Source organism: Orycteropus afer, unplaced genomic scaffold (genome assembly GCF_000298275.1).
Source record: "Orycteropus afer afer isolate SDZICR_OR568_19922 unplaced genomic scaffold, OryAfe1.0 scaffold00244, whole genome shotgun sequence".
In the NCBI taxonomy this organism is placed as follows: domain Eukaryota; kingdom Metazoa; phylum Chordata; class Mammalia; order Tubulidentata; family Orycteropodidae; genus Orycteropus; species Orycteropus afer.
Window position 1 is genome coordinate 749908 of NW_006921831.1, and position 18045 is coordinate 767952.

The 18045-nt window shown below is 54.0% G+C and overlaps 1 protein-coding gene across 1 annotated transcript in view; it reads left to right on the forward strand.

The window, feature by feature from the left end:
• ANO1 (anoctamin 1) overlaps positions 1-18045 on the forward strand; it is a 155250-nt gene that overhangs the window by 60280 nt on the left and 76925 nt on the right. The window contains exons 3-8 of the mRNA XM_042782104.1: positions 308-406; positions 1421-1572; positions 3274-3328; positions 7050-7101; positions 10179-10244; positions 10764-10819. Coding sequence (XP_042638038.1) covers positions 308-406; positions 1421-1572; positions 3274-3328; positions 7050-7101; positions 10179-10244; positions 10764-10819 — 480 coding nt within the window. The remainder of the gene's footprint in view (positions 1-307; positions 407-1420; positions 1573-3273; positions 3329-7049; positions 7102-10178; positions 10245-10763; positions 10820-18045) is intronic.

An 18045-nucleotide genomic window follows, 5' to 3' on the forward strand; every position in this document is an offset into this window, starting at 1 on the left:
CTTCCTCCAGCATGGACTTTTCGCTCCTCTGGCGGCCCTGGGATATTCTGTGCTCTTCGCCGACACCACCATCCAATGCATCAGTTCTTCTTCGGTCTTCCTTACTCCCTGTCTAGCTTTCGCACGCGTGTGAGGCAGCTGACAATACCCTGGCTTGGGTCAGGCGCACCTCAGTCTGCAAAGTGACATCTTAGCTTTTGAACACTTTAAGAAAGCTGCCCAGTGACTGGAAACTGCATCTGCGGGTGAAATAGCTTCGAATACAGGGGCCCCGCCCTTCCTGACAGGTGTGTTCTTTTCTTTCTAGACCAAAATCCACGGGGTCGGGTTTGTCAAGATCCACGCCCCCTGGAATGTGCTGTGCAGAGAAGCTGAGTTCTTGAAACTTAAGATGCCTACAAAGAAGGTGAGTGAGGTCTTTTCTACTCAGAAATAGATCACCAAGTCTGAGCACAGTTGCCAAGGGGGTCCTGAGCTATTACAGCAGCAGATGGGCTTCAGGACACACGTCGCTGTGGCAGTGCAACCCAGCCCCAGCTTGTCAGCTAGACACCCCAGATCCTACCCTCTCAGGATGTGCCGTGAGCAGGAGAGCCTGCCTCTGGGCGCAGAAATTTATTATAAGTACAATGCAATTAAACGCCTGTCTCTGGTTTTATACACTGTGGTGTCTCAGCTAATCTGTCAGATTTATTTTAATTACATTTCCTGGATTGCTAGGATTTTTCTTTGTTCTTTCCCTCTCTTTGAGGAATTTAATAGACTGTTTCTTGGCAATTTACACAAAAATGGAGCAGAAAGTAGAGTTCACATATGTCCCTGCTCCTCCCTGGACAGTTTCTGCCATTGTCCGTGTCTCGTGTTCCCGTGACACACGTGACAGGTGATGAGCCAGTATTGATCCTGGTCATTAGTAAAAGTCACAGTTGGCGTGAGGGCTCACTCGGTGCTGATGGAGGCAGCTGTCGTGTGCCCACCATCCCACCATCACTCGGGGGCTTCACTGCTCTGGAAACACCCTGTGCTGTGGGGTTTTCTGTTTAATCTCTGAAAGTTTATGGGGAGAGAGGTTTATGGTGTGCTCAGGAGTCCGTGTTCCCTTCTGTGTGCGGAAGAGACAAGAGGAGGGATGGAGCCACTATGTCAGCCGCCCTTCTCCCTCTCACTGAGACGTGGGGTTACATGTTTCTGAACCAAAGGGAAGTCACAGGGAGAATGTTGTGGAATTTTCTATCACTGCTCCTCGGGGGCAGCTCTCCTGACTCTGAGCTTTCAGGATCAGTCAGGAATGCAGCTCTGTCCCCAGGACAGGCCCTCGTGCCAGAGCGGACGGGGCCGTTCTGTGAAGAGTCTGAGACTAGACCCGAGGGTCAGTCACGGCTCAGTGCACTGATGCGGCCCTCACCCCGTCTCCTCACAGATGTACCACATCAATGAGACCCGTGGCCTCCTGAAGAAGATCAACTCGGTTCTCCAGAAAATCACGGACCCCATCCAGCCCCGGGTGGCCGAGCACCGGCCCCAGGCCACCAAGAGGCTCTCGTACCCCTTCTCCCGGGAGAAACAGCACCTGTAAGTGGGGCCTGAGACCCCTCGTCTAAGACTTAAGAAGCGCAGCTTACAGGGTGCAGGGCAAAGGGAGTCCGTGCCCCCAGAAGAGGGGCCGTCAGCCCCTGGGGCATACTCGGAGCCCAGGAGGGGTCACAGTTCACCGAGGCTGTGGGCAGAGTCTTGATCTTCCCATGGGTGGGGTTGGTGTCAGGTCCTGTCGAGTCAGCTCTGACTCACGGCGACCCCATGCACAACTGAGCACGATCTTCTGAGTAGGAAACAGAAAAGCCAAAGCAGCCGCTGTGGAGTGGGTTCTGAGTCCCGGCGACCCCGCGTGTGTTGGACCGGAACTGTGCTCCACAGGGTTTGCACTGGCTGGCCCTACGGAAGGAGACTGCCGGACCCTTCTTCCGAGGCGCCTTTGAGTGGATTTGAACCGCCAGCCTTCTGTGAGCAGCCGAGCATGTTAACTGAGGGCTCGGCCCAGAGACCCCTGGGGGAAAATAATGAGGGTGTGTGTGTTGTGGGTCTTGCTTTGACGCTACGTTCCCCAGATCAGGGGCCCGCCCGGCCCCTGCCCAGCTGCTCAGCCCCGTCCCTCTCTGTTTTGTGGTGGGAGCTCCTGGTGGCCATGTCTTCCTGCCACACAGCAGCCTGAGGCGGAATGGGGGAGGCAGGGACTGAAAGCACCCCCCAGAGGAGCCTGAGGGCCCCAGGGATGGCCGCCAGCAGGGGTTGCCTGCCAGTGCCTCACCTGTTCTAGAACCTTCCTCCTCCCTGCTCCCGAGGGGCAGTGGGGCGTAGTCAGCAGCTGGGAGGCCTCCCTGGGGCTGGCTGGGCAGAACGTGCCTGGGCAGTGGCAGAGGAGAGCTCGGGACTCGGGGGACCCAGGAGGACCCTGGGGGCGGTGGCTCCGAGGGCAGGCCTCACGGGGTGGAGACAGGGCAAGGAGAATTAGGGACTCAAGGTGGAGGTGCGTCCTAGCTGTCGGGGAGAACCTTCACTCCGTGTTGCACCTGATCCTAGGGGACAAGGCTCGACACCCAGAGAGAAGGAAGCCACTCCCCGCCCAGCTCTCCCGCGGCTCCAAACTGGGGGTTCTGGGACATTAGAGGGAGGCATCCTCTTGCTAGAAGAGAAAAGCTGGGTGACTGTGGGGCCAGTCTCCCTGGCTCTGTCCCGGCTCCATGAGCCCCACCTGCCTCACCAGGTTCTTCTCTGCTCCAGGACCAGACCTGGGACACCCCCCTGAGCACTGAGCCCCCCTCTTTACCCTGAGCACCTTGGGGCATGGGTCACCCACCTCAAGGGCATCTCTGTACCCCAGGAAACCTAGGAAACCTCCGTGCCACCCACGCCATCGTTTGGAAGTCACACATTAGAGCTGTTCAGTGGCAGAATGGCACTATCCCTGACCCCAGCAGAAGCTTAAATCATGCCGGTGGAGGCTGTCACCAAAGGAAGCAGGGCCCTCCAGGGAGGCAGGTCTGGTGGCACTTGGCTCTGGGTCACTTCCTCCTTGCAAAGGTCTCAGAGCCTCATGGGAGGCAGGGGGTGAGGAGACAGACTGTTCCAGATGCCCAGCGGCCCCTCTGGCATGTGGCCAAGTCCCCGGGCACCACTAATGGGGACAGTGTGATTTCCCAGGACCTTGGAAGCTGGCAGGACCACCTCCTGTGCACCGTGTCTCATTGTCCCCTTGTCTTCCCCGTGTTTCAACAGATTTGACCTGTCTGATAAGGACTCCTTTTTCGACAGCAAAACCCGCAGCACAATTGTAAGTACCACAGTGGGATCACTCCAGCAAGGTGGCCCTGGGGACACCAGTGATTATTTCATTTCAGAGTAGCTCCTCCAGGCAGAAGACGGCTCTAATTGCCTGTGACAGAAATAATTAGGATAATAGAACCAGGAGGGCTGGCGGGCCCAGGGGATGGCCGTGGCCTGGGGCTCCCAGGAAGAAAGGGTTGGAGAGGGACTCAAAGCCCCTCCAGTCGTTTAAACGGTGTCCCCATGCCTTTGTGGTTCCCAGCCGTTCACCTTCTTCTTCTCTTTTTCTTTTTATTGTAGTGAAAATACTTGTCATGAAACATCTGCCAATTCCATCATTTTTCCTTGTACAACTCAGTGATGTTCACTCATTTGTCGGCTGGGCAGCCGTCACCACTGTCTTCCTCCAGATTGTTCTGTCCCCATAACAGAAGCTCAATGCCCCTGGGCAAGGGCTCCCCTGTCCACTCTCCCTCCCTGGTGACCACGGGCACACTTGGGTCTCCGTGCATTTGCCTGTTTTGTATCAGTGGGATCGACAGCATTGTCCCTTTGTGCTCTTTTGGCGTCTATCACTCAGCATGATGCTTTCAGAATCCATCCACTTTGTAGCTGCATGAGGGCTCCATGCAGCCACGTTGTAGCTGGTGTCAGGGCTCCATGCACCCATGTTGTAGCCTGTATCAGGATTTCATCTATCCATGTTGTATACATGTAAGAGGGGCTCTATCCATCCATGTTGTAGCATGTAGGAGGGCTCCGTGCACCCCCGTTGCAGCTTGTATCAGGGCTCTGTGCAGCCTGTTGCAGCCTGCATTGGGGCTCCGTGCACCCATGTTGCAGCGCGTATCAGGGCTCCGTGCACCCACGTTGTGGCCTGTGTCGGGGCTCCGTGCACCCACGTTGCGGCCTGTGTCGGGGCTCCGTACACCCATGTTGCAGTCTGTATAAGGGCTCCGTGCACCCATGTTGTGGCCTGTATCGGGGCTCTGTGCACCCATGTTGCAGCGCGTATCAGGGCTCCGTGCACCCACGTTGCGGCCTGTGTCGGGGCTCCGTGCACCCATGTTGCGGCCTGTGTCGGGGCTCCATACACCCATGTTGCAGTCTGTATAAGGGCTCTGTGCATCCATGTTGTGGCGTGTATCAGGGCTCCGTGCACCCATGTGGCAGCCTGTCTCAGGACTTCATTTCTCTTGCTTTTCTTGGGGTCTGTGCTTTTAAGCCACCAGGTCTTGGCACCTCAAAGGGGTCTGAGCAGCAGGCTGAGGGTGAGTGATGGGGCGTGCCAGTTAGGATCTAGTCCAAGGCTCTACCAGGCAAGCAAAGCGAGGCTGGAAACCTAACCATGCCACCTGGGCCTGCTCGAGGTTGTGGCCCTGTGTTTATCCATCAGCTGTCAACTTCTCTGTCAGCCCACCTGGGCTGTGCATGGCTCAGACCCAACTCTTATCCAAACAAGCAAGCCGGCAACCAGCCGAGATGTGACAATTGTCCTCTCTGCTGCAATTCAGCCTGTCCAGGGAGAAAGGGGCGGGAGGAGGCACCCAGTTGACCTGTACATATAATTCTCCCTCCTCTGCCACCGTTTCAGACACTGGCAGGTGGCCAGGGGCAGGGAAGGGTGAGGTCGCATGGCATGGGGAGACTTGGCAGCCCTGGGCACAGGCGGGTCCAGTCCCATGCACACTCTGCCCCTCCCAGTTTTGTGACCATGGGAGAGTCACTGAGCATTTGTCCACACTGGGGTAGTCCTCACTCCCCCAGCCAGATAGTGAATGGGCGGGGCACTAGGTATCCAGCTGCTGTCGTAATTTTTATCATTCACCCCATTTTAGTAAACAATAAACCTTGCTGTACAGTCACTTAGGATATTATGGGATAGAACTGAGCTCCATGGGGTTCCCTTAGCCTGGGTGTAATCAGTGCTAACTTAGAGACTGGAAGTTTGAAACCACCCAGCACTCTGCAGAAGGAAGGTCTGGTGGGCCAGTTGTTAGGTATCCCAGTAGTCACGTGCTCAGCTGCAAATGAAAAGGTGGGTGGTTTGAACCCATCAGCTGCTCTACAGGAGAAAGGTGAGACTGACAGCCTCGGAGACCCTCTGGGCCCGCTCTACTCTGTCCTCTGGGAGCACAGTGCCTCAGAATGGACTCCACGGCAGTGGGTGTGGTTTGGGCTTTGCTTCTGTGAAGATTGACAGCCTTGGAGACCCTGTGGGCAGTTCCACTCTGTCCTCTAGGGGCGCTGTGGGTCAGAATGGACTCCCTGGCAGTGGGTGTGGTTTGGGCTTTGCTTCTGTGAAGATTGACAGCCTTGGAGACCCTGTGGGGCAGTTCCACTCTGTCCTCTAGGGGCGCTGTGGGTCACAATCGACTCGACAACAGGTTTATTTTTTTTTAATTAGTTCTGAGCACGGTCTTAGGGCTTAAGGGGGAGCCCAGCGTGGAGTCCATTCATCATTTGACGGTAAAAGATGTGGTTCTACAAGTTACACCTAAAAGCCCAGCTGCCTGATTATTGGTGATGGTTGCCCAACGCAATTGTTGTTGTTATTAGGTGCCGTCGAGTCGTCTCCGACTCATAGCAACCCCATGCACAGCAGAACGAAACACTGCCTGCCAGCCCCATGATTTTGTGCCAGCCCCATGATCCTTGCTATACCTGAGCCCATCATTGCAGCCACTGAGTCAATCCACTTTGTTGAGGGCCCTCCCCTTTATCATTGACCCTCCACTTTACCAAGCGTGATATCCTTCTCCAGGGACTGGTCCCCTCTGACCATATGACCAAAGTAGGTGAGACGAAGTCTGGCCATTCTCGCTTCCAAGGAGCATTCCGGCTGCACTTCCTCCAGGACAGATCTGTTAGTTCTTTTAGCAGTCCATGGTACCTTCAGCATTCTTCACCAGCAGCACAGCTCAAAAGCATCAACTCTTCTTCGGTCTTCTTTATTCATTGTCCAACTCTCACATGCATATGAGGCAATTGAAAATACCATGGCTTGGGTTAGGCGCACCTTAGTCTTCAAGGAGACATCTTTGCTCTTCAGCATTTGAAAGAGGTCTTTTGCAGCAGGTTTGCAGAAGGCTGGAGGTTCAAACCCACCAGCCACTCCTCGGAAGGAAGGTTGGGCAATCTACTTCCGTAGTGATACTGCCTCGGAAACCCAAGGAAGGGTCACTATGAGTCAGGTCCGACTCAACGGCACATAACAACAACAACAATGCGTGATTAATGTCATGGCTATCACAGGAAAAATGTTGACTTGGCCAATGCTGTCTTATATGTATTTTTATAATAAAAATATGTCTTTTAAAAAATCCAGTTGCGAATTGCTCTTCCAACTCCTTGTGGCTGCACGGATGTCAGTCGGTCTGTGCTGCACGTGGTTTCAGCGGCTGATTTTGGGGAGTTGGTCACCAGGCCTTCCTTCCGAGGTGTCTCTGAATGGACTCGATCCCCCCGCTTTCAGTGAGCAGCTGAGCACATGAGCCATTTGCACCCCAGGGGCTCCTACTTTTCCCTGAAGACACCAGGTCTCTGGCGTTATCCAGAATCCTTTGTGCCAACAACATTCCTAAGAAAACCCTGTCTTTCCTCAGCAGGGGGAGGTTGCCATTGGCAGCGTGTAGCCTGGCTCCTTTTCAACTTTCACGTTGGGTTTTGGTTTCTGGAGGTGCCGACAGTAACTGCTCCCCGCCTCTTGTTCTCTGTCTCTGCAACAGGTGTATGAGATTCTGAAGAGGACGACATGCGCCAAAGCCAAGTACAGCATGGGTAAGGGTGCTCCTGGGCCCGGGGATCAGTGTCTGCTTCCGAGCCTTCATCTCACCTCCAAGCATCTCCCTGGGGGGAGGGGGCTTAGGGCTTTCTGCCGGGTTTTGGTAGCTGGAAGGAGAGCGATTCTAGCTGGCTGTCACTGTGAAGCACACAGTATCATTTGCGTTGGCCTGAGGAATTTGCAAGGATGAGAGGAGCCTCTCCTGGGAATGGTCAGTGTGGCTGGGAATGGGCCAGTGTGAGCATGACCAAGGAACCTTGAACTTCTCTTGACCCCCACAGTCCAGGTGGGAGCAATAGCCCCGGCAGCATTTGGGGGCGAACTAGAAGAAGCACCCCTGGTTGGGTACAACCAGGCATGTGTCTGGCTTAGAGAGAGGAGGGTGCCCCACTGCAGCCCCCACTGACCCGGCACCACTGTGCACGGAAGCCCTGATCCCAGAACGTTCTATAAAGCCATGCTGTCTGGGCTCCTGGGGTACCAGTCTATGGGACGTCTCAAGCCTCAGATACGAGCCCTTCCGTTAGTGGCTGTAGATGGAACCCTTCCCCCGTGTGGGCCCCCGGCCCCACTGCAGCCAGTTTGGCAAAAGTCAAACCACTGAATGGAACACAAGGCATGCCAGGCTCGAGCCGTTGTTTTCCTTCTTCTGGAGCTGTTTTATGCCCTGCTGAAAACTGAGCCAACAGCTGCCATCCAGCATGCTCCTTCCAGAAGGGGCTGTGGGCACAGCCGGGTCCGGCACAACCCAAGCCTTGTGGAGGAGACAAAGCGCCCCAGCTAACCTTCCGGAGAGAGTGCTGGGTGGTCTGATACCGGGGGCCAGGGCATGGGGCCAGTAGTCTGGCAGGTCAAGGGGGTGGCTTGGCCTCAGCCATGTGGCTAAGAGTCAGGCACAGGGTCATCATTCCAGGCCTAACATCTTTGAGTCCATGGCCCAAACCAATTGGAGTAGAAGGTCCCATCCAGGGGCCAAGGAGAGCCAAGGAAAGCTGTCCCTATCAGCCTGGCCCACTGAGACATAGCAAGAGACTTCCAATGGGCACGTCCTACTCAGACGGCCACAACGACCAGGCAGGAAGGAAGGTGATATGAGGAGCTGGGGTCCTTGGAAGTGCATCTTGAGGCCCCTGGTGCCAAGGAAAAGCATGAGAAAGGTCATGGAACATAGGGGACATGTGGGTTCTAGCCTCAGCTCCTCTCCCCAGCTGGGAGAGCATGGGCAATCTCTTTCCTTCTTGGGCCTCAGTTTCTCCACTGGGTCCTGTGGGGTCCCTTCCAGGGAAACTCGTGTGGTTGCTGCAAAGATCTGTTGAGTCCAGAACCCCAGGGCCTGCTGGCCGAGCTGTCTGTCCCCACATTGTCCCTGGGGATGGCATGTCTTCTGTGTACTCCACAAGCACTCTGCAGAGCCAACTGCCCTCCCCCGCTCTGGTTCCCAGAGCCCGGTGACAGAGCAGGCAGAGCTGGGTCCTTCTCTGCACTCCCACTTCCCATGGGGCCTTGTTGGAAAACCCCCACTGACCCTCAAGTTCATTCATTCAACTTGCAGCAAGTTGGTGGAGTCCTGTCTCCCACCAGCTCTGTCCAGGCACAGGGCTCCCTGCTATCAGGAGGCTGATACTCCAGGAGGGGGCCGCAGTAAATCGAGAGATAAACCAGGGTGTAATCTTGCAGGACGAGGTGGCTGGGAAGGCTCATGGGACTTAGAACCAGTGGTCAGGGAACACCCTTGTGATGAGGTGCAATTGGAGCAGAGAACTGTAGAAAGTGAGGGGTGAACCTTCCTGACCAAGGGGCAGCCTATGCAAAGGCCCTGTGGCAGCACCACAGGGTGTGTTCTGGGAGCAGCGAGGAGGCCAGGACAGCTGGAACAGAGGGCGGAGGGGAAGATGGGCAGAGGTGCGGCAGAGTAGTGGCAGGGCAGAAAGGTCATGCCCATCCTGAGGGCCTCACAGCCCCACTCTGAGCAAGTGGGGAGAGAGGAAGGACATGATCTAACTTGAACTTTAAGGAGCCCTCTGGCTGCTCTCAGGAGCCCTGGTGGCACAGTGGTTAAAGCATGCAACTGCTAAGCAAAAGGTCAGCTGTTCAAAACCACCAACTAGCTCTTCTGTGGGAGAAAGATGAGGCAGTCCACTTCCATAAAGACTCACAGCCTTGGAGACCCTGTGGGCAGTTCCACTCTGTCCTCTAGGGGCGCTGTGAGTCAGAATGGATTCCACGGCAGTGGGTGTGGTTTGGGCTTTTCTTCTGTGAAGATTGACAGCCTTGGGAACACTGTGGGGCAGTTCCACTCTGTCCTCTAGGGGCGCTGTGGGTCAGAATGGACTCCAGGCAGTGGGTGTGGTTTGGGCTTTGCTTCTGTGAAGATTGACAGCCTTGGGAACACTGTGGGGCGGTTCCACTCTGTCTTCTGGGGGCGCTGTGAGTCAGCAGTGGGTTTGGAGTGGGTTCTGGCTGCTCCCTGGAGGTTGGTGATCCACCTTGACCCCACGCCCACTTTCTATGGCAGGTGAACTGTCTACGCTTTTGTGTGGCTTTAGTCATGTGCTCCCACCTCCTCCGTCTTGATTCCCAAAGGGCCTCAGGTTCTAGAGCCTTCCCAACTGCTGAGCCAGGAGATGCTTCATGGTTCAGTTTATTTCTGGAAGTCATTTTCCCATCAGCTTCACTGGAAAAGAGCCAAGGGCAGGGCAGCCAGGCCACTGTGAGAACCACCATGACACCAGGCAGAGGGTCTGGGACCAGCAAAGGGCTTAGTGAACTCCCCCCCCAGCGGCCCAGCTCCCAAGGACACGTGTGGCCAGCGATCAGATTCCTGGGAAGGCCCTTCCAGGCGCGTGGGCTCCGCCTGCTCCTGCCGGTGCGCAGGGGGCAGCGTCAAAGGCCCTTAGGAGCTGCAGACGTGGTGGTTTCGAAACGCACGGCGGGCAGAGGGCCCGGCCACCATGCCTCCACCCTCAGGACAGCTGAGAGCCCCTGGGTGCCCCCCACCGCCACTGCCTTCTCCCCCGTATGCTGCTTTACCCCTCTGGGCCCTTCCTGTCACTAATAGCTGATGTATAAACAGGGCAAGGAGTGGGGAACAAGAAGGACTCTGCCCTCTTAAATAAAAGACGAAAATGTGGTAAATACGGTAAGTGCCCCTGTGCCCCACCTGGGCTCCGCGGGGCCCCTCTGCCTCGTCCAATCAACCTAAAACCTTACGCCAAATTGCGTGTGCGTTTCCGACATCATCAGTTCCTGCCGCGTCTTTCTCATGATCCGGCTTCTCTAACCATCTCAATCCCCTCCACCTGCAGGCCTGTCCTTGGGCAGATGGGGCCATTGGCAGACCAGAGGCTTGGGGGTGACGGAGTCGGGTTGCGGGCTTCTTGGGCCCCCTTTCTACGGGTCTGGCTTCCTCTGGGGTGTCCTCGGGGCCTGCCTAATTCCGCCAATCAAGCATGCTCATCGGCTGTTAATCCATAACCCAGCGCTTCCTCCTCGGTCAGGAGACCCCAGGAAGGTGGCCGGCCTCGGTGGCCAGGTGGCCTCGGTGGCCAGGTGGCTTTGGCATTGAGAGAACGCTTGGTGGTTGAGCCTCCCCGGGACCAGGCTGGTGTCAGGTGGGACAGGGACATGCGGTAACCCCCTCTCTGTCTCTGTTTTTAAGGCATCACCAGTCTGCTGGCCAACGGTGTCTACTCAGCCGCATACCCGCTGCATGACGTAAGTGCCCGTGATGCGTCTTTGTCTCTGTCATTTGACTCCCGAGTGGGCCACACCCCTAGGAGCTCCAATTATCCTGTGGTCACCACTTCCTGCCTGGCTCTGCCCTAAATGTCAGCCGCATAGGCCCTCCCTGTTCTCCACGCAGGGGCTCAGGAGGCAGACACATGGTCATCTTGTCATACAGGCCATTCCTTCACGATGGGGACAGGGTGGCCTGAGCTCTGCCCAGCTGTGTCTGAGCCCTCAGCTGCTCCGAGAGACGTGGTTCTGGCTGGGGACCCCACCCCGCCCCAGGTCCAGCCACTCGGGCTACGGATGTGTTCATTCCTGCCACACAAGTGGCGGCCTCCTGAGCCAACTCTCCAAATCCCTGAGGTCTCCCCGTGACAAACATAGCCCGTGTCGTGGCCGCTGGCCACGGTGTGTTTGCCGTGGGGGTGAAGAGGAAGATGGTGCTCCTCCCGCTGTCTCCATGGAAACGGGGCTGGAGTTCAGCAGGGCGCTGGGAATGGGCCGCGGGGCCTGAGCAGTGTGGGAACCCAGTGCAGAAGTTCTCTTGAACTTTCCAGTAAAGACAAGGAGCCCAGACTCATGATAGACAGGGCTGGCCTGGGAGTCGAGGACCTGGGTTCTAGTCCTGGCCGCCCCGCCTCACAGCACCTCCAGGGCACACAGCCCCTTGCTCTCGGAGCCTCAATGTGCCCTTCTGTGAACTGGGAATGACTACCAGACCCATGGTGAAAATACAGATACAGAAGAGCTCTGAGGACATGACCGCACGCCAGCATAGCAGCAGGCTGGCCGCCAGTGGGGAACCGGGTTCGAATCCCAGCAATACACCTCATGAGCAGCCCGCACCTGTCTGTCAGTGGAGGTTTGAGGGTGGCTGGGATGCTGAACAGGCTTCAGCGGAGCGTCCAGACTAAGACAGACCAGGAAGAAAGGCCTGGTGATCGGCTTCCAAAGCTTCAGCCAGAGAAAACCCCCGGAGACTACTGCCTGAGCCAGTCTGCGCTGCAGTGGGTGACTCAGCCTGCCTCTTCTAACCAGGGACTGTGGCTCCCACTAGATGACTCGGTGGGACTGTGCAAATGAGAGGTGCTTGTGGCCCACCAAGGGGATCAGATAGCTTGTTAGGAAGGTAAATAAAATGCATAGCACCCCTTGTGGGGGTGGGACTATGCAAATAATGTGTATGGAACCCTCACGGGATTGGTCAGTTTTGCCACCAGCTAAGCTTAAAATGAACCATCTCAGAGGCACAAAGCGGGGCTCTCACTACCATCAAGAAAGAAGAGCTGGAAGGGGAGTGTGTCCTCTGGACCCGAGATCCCTGCGCTGAACCTGCTACGTCAGAGACAGAGAGGCAGCGGTGACAGCTGAGAGACACCATGAAGCAGCCTCAGCAAAGGACGGCACAGCGGGTCCCCGGAGTGAGAAGGCCGAGGGCCTGTGACGGAGTGCCTCTGGGCATTTATGGGCGGCTCGGAGAACTTTGTAACACCTGCCCAAGCAGGGCAGAGGCCAAGGCATCGCAGGTGAGGCTGAGAACCGGAGACAGGCCTGCCTACAGGCCCGGCTGAGAAGCCGTAGTGATCCAAGAACTGTGTTCTGAGCTGTTCCTGAGCCTGGATCATAGCTGCTTACTTCCCCCACAAACCCCACACTCATGAGGGTTGTCTCGAGCTCTGTGTGGCCACTGCAATGAGTTTTTTAACCCAACAGAGAAGTGGAGAGCCCGTGGGAGGGATGGCTGGTGTCAGAAATGGTGAAAAGGTTGGCGGGTGGAGGCAAGTCTGACCTCCGCCTCTCAGGAATCAGCCCGGCTGATCTTGATCTTCCTCTCCTGCTGTGAGTTACAGGTCAGTTGAGGCCACTCCCATGCTGTTTTTACCTAATCTTGAACCTAAATCAAAATTATCCCCTGAAGCCTTCTTTATAAAAAAAAAAAAAAAAAAAAAAAACTCACTGCTGTCCAGTCGTTTCTGACTCATAATGGCCCCCATTGGGTTTCTGAGGCTGGAAATTGCCGCATCTTCCTTCTATGGAGCAGCTGGGGGTTTGAACCGCTGACCTTCTGGTTAGCAGTCAAGTGCTTTACCCACTACGCCACCAGAGCTCCCAAGCCTTCTGAAGGCCAAACAATATTTAGCTTACCTGATAAAGAATGTGTCCCTTGAGCACTGGGCTCTTTTAAAATTCTCTGTGGGATCAGAGGGACATCAGCTACAGGAAAGGTGGGTGAGAGGGGACCTTAGGGAGCAGTGAGTTTGTTTAATGGGGGAGGAGCCACTCAGAAGTGGGTAAGAATGGCCACAGCAGTGGACAAATGTCAGTGAATTGCACACATAGAAATAGTTGAATTGAGTATGTTTACCATGTATATCCTCAACAACAGCAACAAAAATCAGATAAATTATTTAAAAGAAAAAAAAGGGGGGAAATGAAAACCCTAGGGGTCACCCCCATCTGATCCACCGTCCATCGTGGTGCAAGAGCGGGGGGCATTTTGTTGCAGTGCGTGGGGTCGCCATGCGCCAGGCTGAGCCCCCTCCCCCTGCACAAAGTCGTCGTGTGTCATCAGACACTGGCCTCCCCAGCCCTGCTCCGTCCGCCATCCACCCATCCGTCCAACGAGAACGTCTGTCAGGCACAGTGCCCGTGTCGTCAAGCAGATTGCAACCTGATGGACGAGGGCATCCAGCCGGAGTCTGAGCTCCGAGCTGGACTCTAAGGGTCAGTCCTGTCATCAGCGGATCAGCAGAGAGGAGGGACCTTGGGTTTGTGTTGGCTGCTCGCTGGCTTTGTGGCTCCCTCCCTGGTTGGCATCTACTCGCTCGAGGTCACCAGCTGACCAACTGCTGGACAAAGGGCTGTTATTGGGCTCGTGTGGCTGTCCTGGCCATGGCAAGACACACTGGAAGTGCCCGAGGAGCCGAGCTTGGGTGGCTGAGGATCAGCTGAAGACTTAGGATGGAACTGCATCTTCATTACAGAAGCCACAGGCCCAGCGCTGGGGTGTCCCCCGCCTGCTCAAGTCCCCCCCGTCCGGTCGCGTGGTGAGGGGTGGGGGCAGTGTCGCAGAGGAGCCGGCAGATGCGGCAGGCACCAGGTAGACCTGAGAGGCCCGGCGCTTTCTCTGCCCAGTCTCAAGCGTCCTCTCTCGCGAGTTACTTAGTTATCTGTGAGCCGTTGGGGTGCTGGGCTCACTTTCCCTTTTTGATCCTTTCCTCCCCTCCTCTTCTTCTTCTTCTCCTCCCCTCCTCTCCCCTCCCCTTCCCGCCTCTTCTCTTCCATTCCAGGGTTCACAGGCCTGGATCCAAGTCCCAGGTCTGACCAAACTCAGCTGCTATGTGACCATCAAAATCAGCTTGCTTCTCTGGGCCTCAGTATTTCCATGTGTGCAATGGGAATATTGGGCTCAGTGAGCCCTACCTATAGGATGGCCATATAATTTGTTTTTAGAATAAATGGTTTGACTAAAATAGGTATTAATTTTACTCCATTGTAAATAGATTCTGAATATTGACTCATGAATGTGATGAGATAAAATACACAACATATGGAATTGTATCAAAACTAAATGAAGGATAACCACATAATTTACCATCCCTCCTGGGACACTTGGGGGTCAAGCAGACACTGGATGGGACACTGGAGGCAAGAGACATAAACGGAGACTGTCCCCTCACAGTGGGGTGTGTGTTGACCCTATGATAGGATTCTTCCCATGCCAAAAGCCCCTTTTCTTTTATGGCGCTGACTACAAGGAGCTGACTATGGGTCCTTTCCTGGTCTCCAGCTGCATTAATGGGTGAAGGCAGTTCCAGCTCTCCAGTGGTGGAAGGTTGGGCTGGGGCACTGGACTGGACCAGGATTTATGGGGCACTTGTTACTAGAACTGTAACTCAGAAGAGAAGGCATGGCTGGCTGACCTCCTCACTCTGTGTGAAGTTCTGTCCTGTGGTTATTTTTGCTGCTGTCAATGAGGGTGGTCCAGTTTATATCTTGAGACGTTACAAATCGGAGTTCCTCCAAATCTCCATGGCTAGTTCCAGTCCGTCCCAGCTCCCTAGTGCCTAGGATATAGAGCTTCAGCGTTCCTTTTCATTTTCGGCCACTTCCAACTTTCCTTGGTTCGTACTTTGTGTATTCCACATTCCGATTATTAAAGGATGTTTGCAGCTGTTTCTTCTCATTTTGAGCTGTGCCAAGAAATTTGGAAGATAGCTTACCTGGCCGACCAAGTGGAAGAGATTATCTGTGCCCATTCCAAAGAAAGGTGATCCAGTGGAATACGGAGGTTATCAAACAATATCATTAGTATCACATGCAAGTAAAATTATGCTGAAGGTAATTCAAAAACAGTTGTAGCTACCTCAACAGGGAAATGCCAGAAATTCAAGCCAGTTTCAGAAGAGAGTATGGAATGAGGGATGTCGTTGCTGATGTCAGATGGGTCTTGGGTAAAAGCAGAAAATACCAGAAAAGTGTTTCATTAATTATGCAAAGGCATCGAATGTGTGGATTATAACAAATTATGGACAACATTGAGAAGAATGGGAATTCCAGAATAGTCAGTTGTCATGAGGAACCTGTACACAGACCAAGAGGCAGTCATTCAAACAGAACAAGGGGACACTGTGTGATTTAAAATAGGAAACTCTGTGCTTCAGGGTTGTATTCAATACATACAACCATACTTATTCAATCTCTGTGCTGAGCAAATAATCCAAGAAGCTGGGCTATATGAAGGAGAACGTGGCATCAGGATTGGAGAAAGACTCATTAACAATCTGCAATATGCAAATGACACAACCTTGCTGCTGAAAGTGAAGAGGGCTTGAAGCATTTACTGATGAAGATCAAAGACTTCTGTATGGATTACACCTCAACATAAAGAAAACAGAAGTCCTCACAACTGGTCCAATAAGCAGCATGACAGTCAATGGAGGAAATATTGAAGCGGTCAAGGATCTCATTGCACTTGGATCCACAGTCAACATCCATGGAAGCAACAGTCAGGAAATCAGATGACGTTTCACACCGGGTGAATCTGCTGCAAAGGACCTCTTGAAAGTGCTGAACAGCAAATCTGGGAAGAAGTGCAGCCAGAATGCTTCTTAGAAGCAAAGATGGTGAGACTTCATTCACCTGCTTTGGACATGTTATCAGGAGGGACCAGTCCCTGGAGAAGGACGTCATGCTGGTGAAGTAGAAAGAATGCCCTGAACAGAGTGGATTGACACAGTGGCTGCAACCTCGGGCTCCAGTATAGCAATGGCTGGGCTCCAGCATAGCAATGACCGTGAGGGGGGGCCAGACTGACAGTGCTCCGTCCTGCTGGACGTGGCATTGCTAGGAGTCAGAACTGCCTCAGCCGCACCTAAGAACAACAACAAAGCTCTATGGGAGGGGCTCTGGTGGTACAGTGGTTAAGCACTGGGCTGCTAACCGACAGGTGGGCTGTTGGAACGCACCAGCTACTCCACAGGAGGGCGTGGAGCAGTCTGCTTCTATAGAGATTTATAGCCTTGGAAACCCTAGGGGGCACTTCTCTGGCCAAAGGATCGCTGTGAGTTGGATTTGACTCGATGGCAGTGGATTTGTTTTCTGGGATTTTAAAGCTCTGTGGAGATACAACCAAACTATGGGCCATACACACAAGGGAATTCTACGCAACAATGAAGATGAAGACTCCACAAAACACCTCACAACGTATAGGAACCCGGTAGACATTAGGCCAAGTGAAATAAGTTAATCATGAAAGGACAAACACTGCATGAGTCCACTATTATCAAACGTCAAGGCAAGATTTCTACACAGAAACAGTCATTGATGGTTACAAGAGAGGGGAGGGAAAATTCCTAACTAGGTCAGAGACATGCATTATTTAGGGGAGGGGAAGGGCAGTGTACACTAAGGGGATGATGGGCAAAAGAAGACATGAGAGGTGCACTGAGTTACACAACAAAAGTAAACATGATGACATCCCTAGTCCTGCCGTATCAGTGATATCAACACAACTGGCATGTGGATATGCAGGCAGACAGACCAGCTGAACAGGTATGGGTAGGTGAACGGGGCTACACCCACGATCAGATCGAGCTTTGGCAGGGGATGTGTGTACATACATGTTTGTTTTTGCTGTAAGTATATCCCTGAATATAGTAGAGCAATTTAGGAGGCAAAATGATGAAACCTTCTTAGCCACAGCCGAACACCTTGAGATAGTAAACCACTGGGCTCGTGGGCTTAGGACCACTGTCTCAGGGGACAGCTAACTCAGCACAGTCCTCAATGACAGTGTTCTTCATCCTACTGTGGTGAGCAGTGACTGGGCCTTAAAAGCTTGTGAGAGGCCATTTAAGGAGCAAACAGAAGAGCAAAGCAAAGCAGAGTGAAGAAAACCAAAGATGTACGGAAACAGTCGCCAGAGGACCGTGGACCACGTGAACCTCAGCCTCCTCAACCCTGAGACCACAAGAACTAGACGGTGCCCGGCTACCACCACCAGCTGCTCTGATCAGAACCACAGGAGAAGGTCCTAGACAGAGGAGGAGAAAAATACGGAACAAAGCTCAAAATAATAATGAAAAAAAGACCAGGCTTACTGCTCTGATGGAGACTGGTGGAACCCCCAAGAGTATGGCCCTTAGTCACCCTGCAGGCCTGGAACCGAACTTACCCCTGCAGTTCACCTTTCAGCCAAGCAGTAGACAGGCCTGCAAGGTGAACAGTCATGCCAGGGAGGTCCACAATCAACCCCAGGAGATCAAAAGGGCAGTGTTTGCCCGGGGAGAAAGTTCAGAAGACAGAAATGCAGACAGAAGAGGACACAGGGGAAAGGTAACCACAGGGAGGAAGTGGGAAGACGGCTGTGACGCTGGGATGACAACCAATGTCCTGAAACAAAACGTATACTAACTGTTCCCTGGAAAACCAATTTACTGTGTAAAGTGTCAACCCAAATCACAATCAAAAATTAAAAAAAAAAAAAGACTCTATGGGGGAGCCCCTGGGTAGTGCAAATCATTAAGCACTCAACTATTAACTGAAGATTGCCAGTTCAAATCCACCCACTGCTACCTGGGGAGACAGGCTTAGAAAGGTCCCAGCCCTGAGTACCCAATGCAGCAGTTGCACTCTGCTCACGTGGGGTCACCGTGGGTCACAATCAATTCCACAGCTGCCACCTGCTAGGCCCCAGCGCGACAGAATAA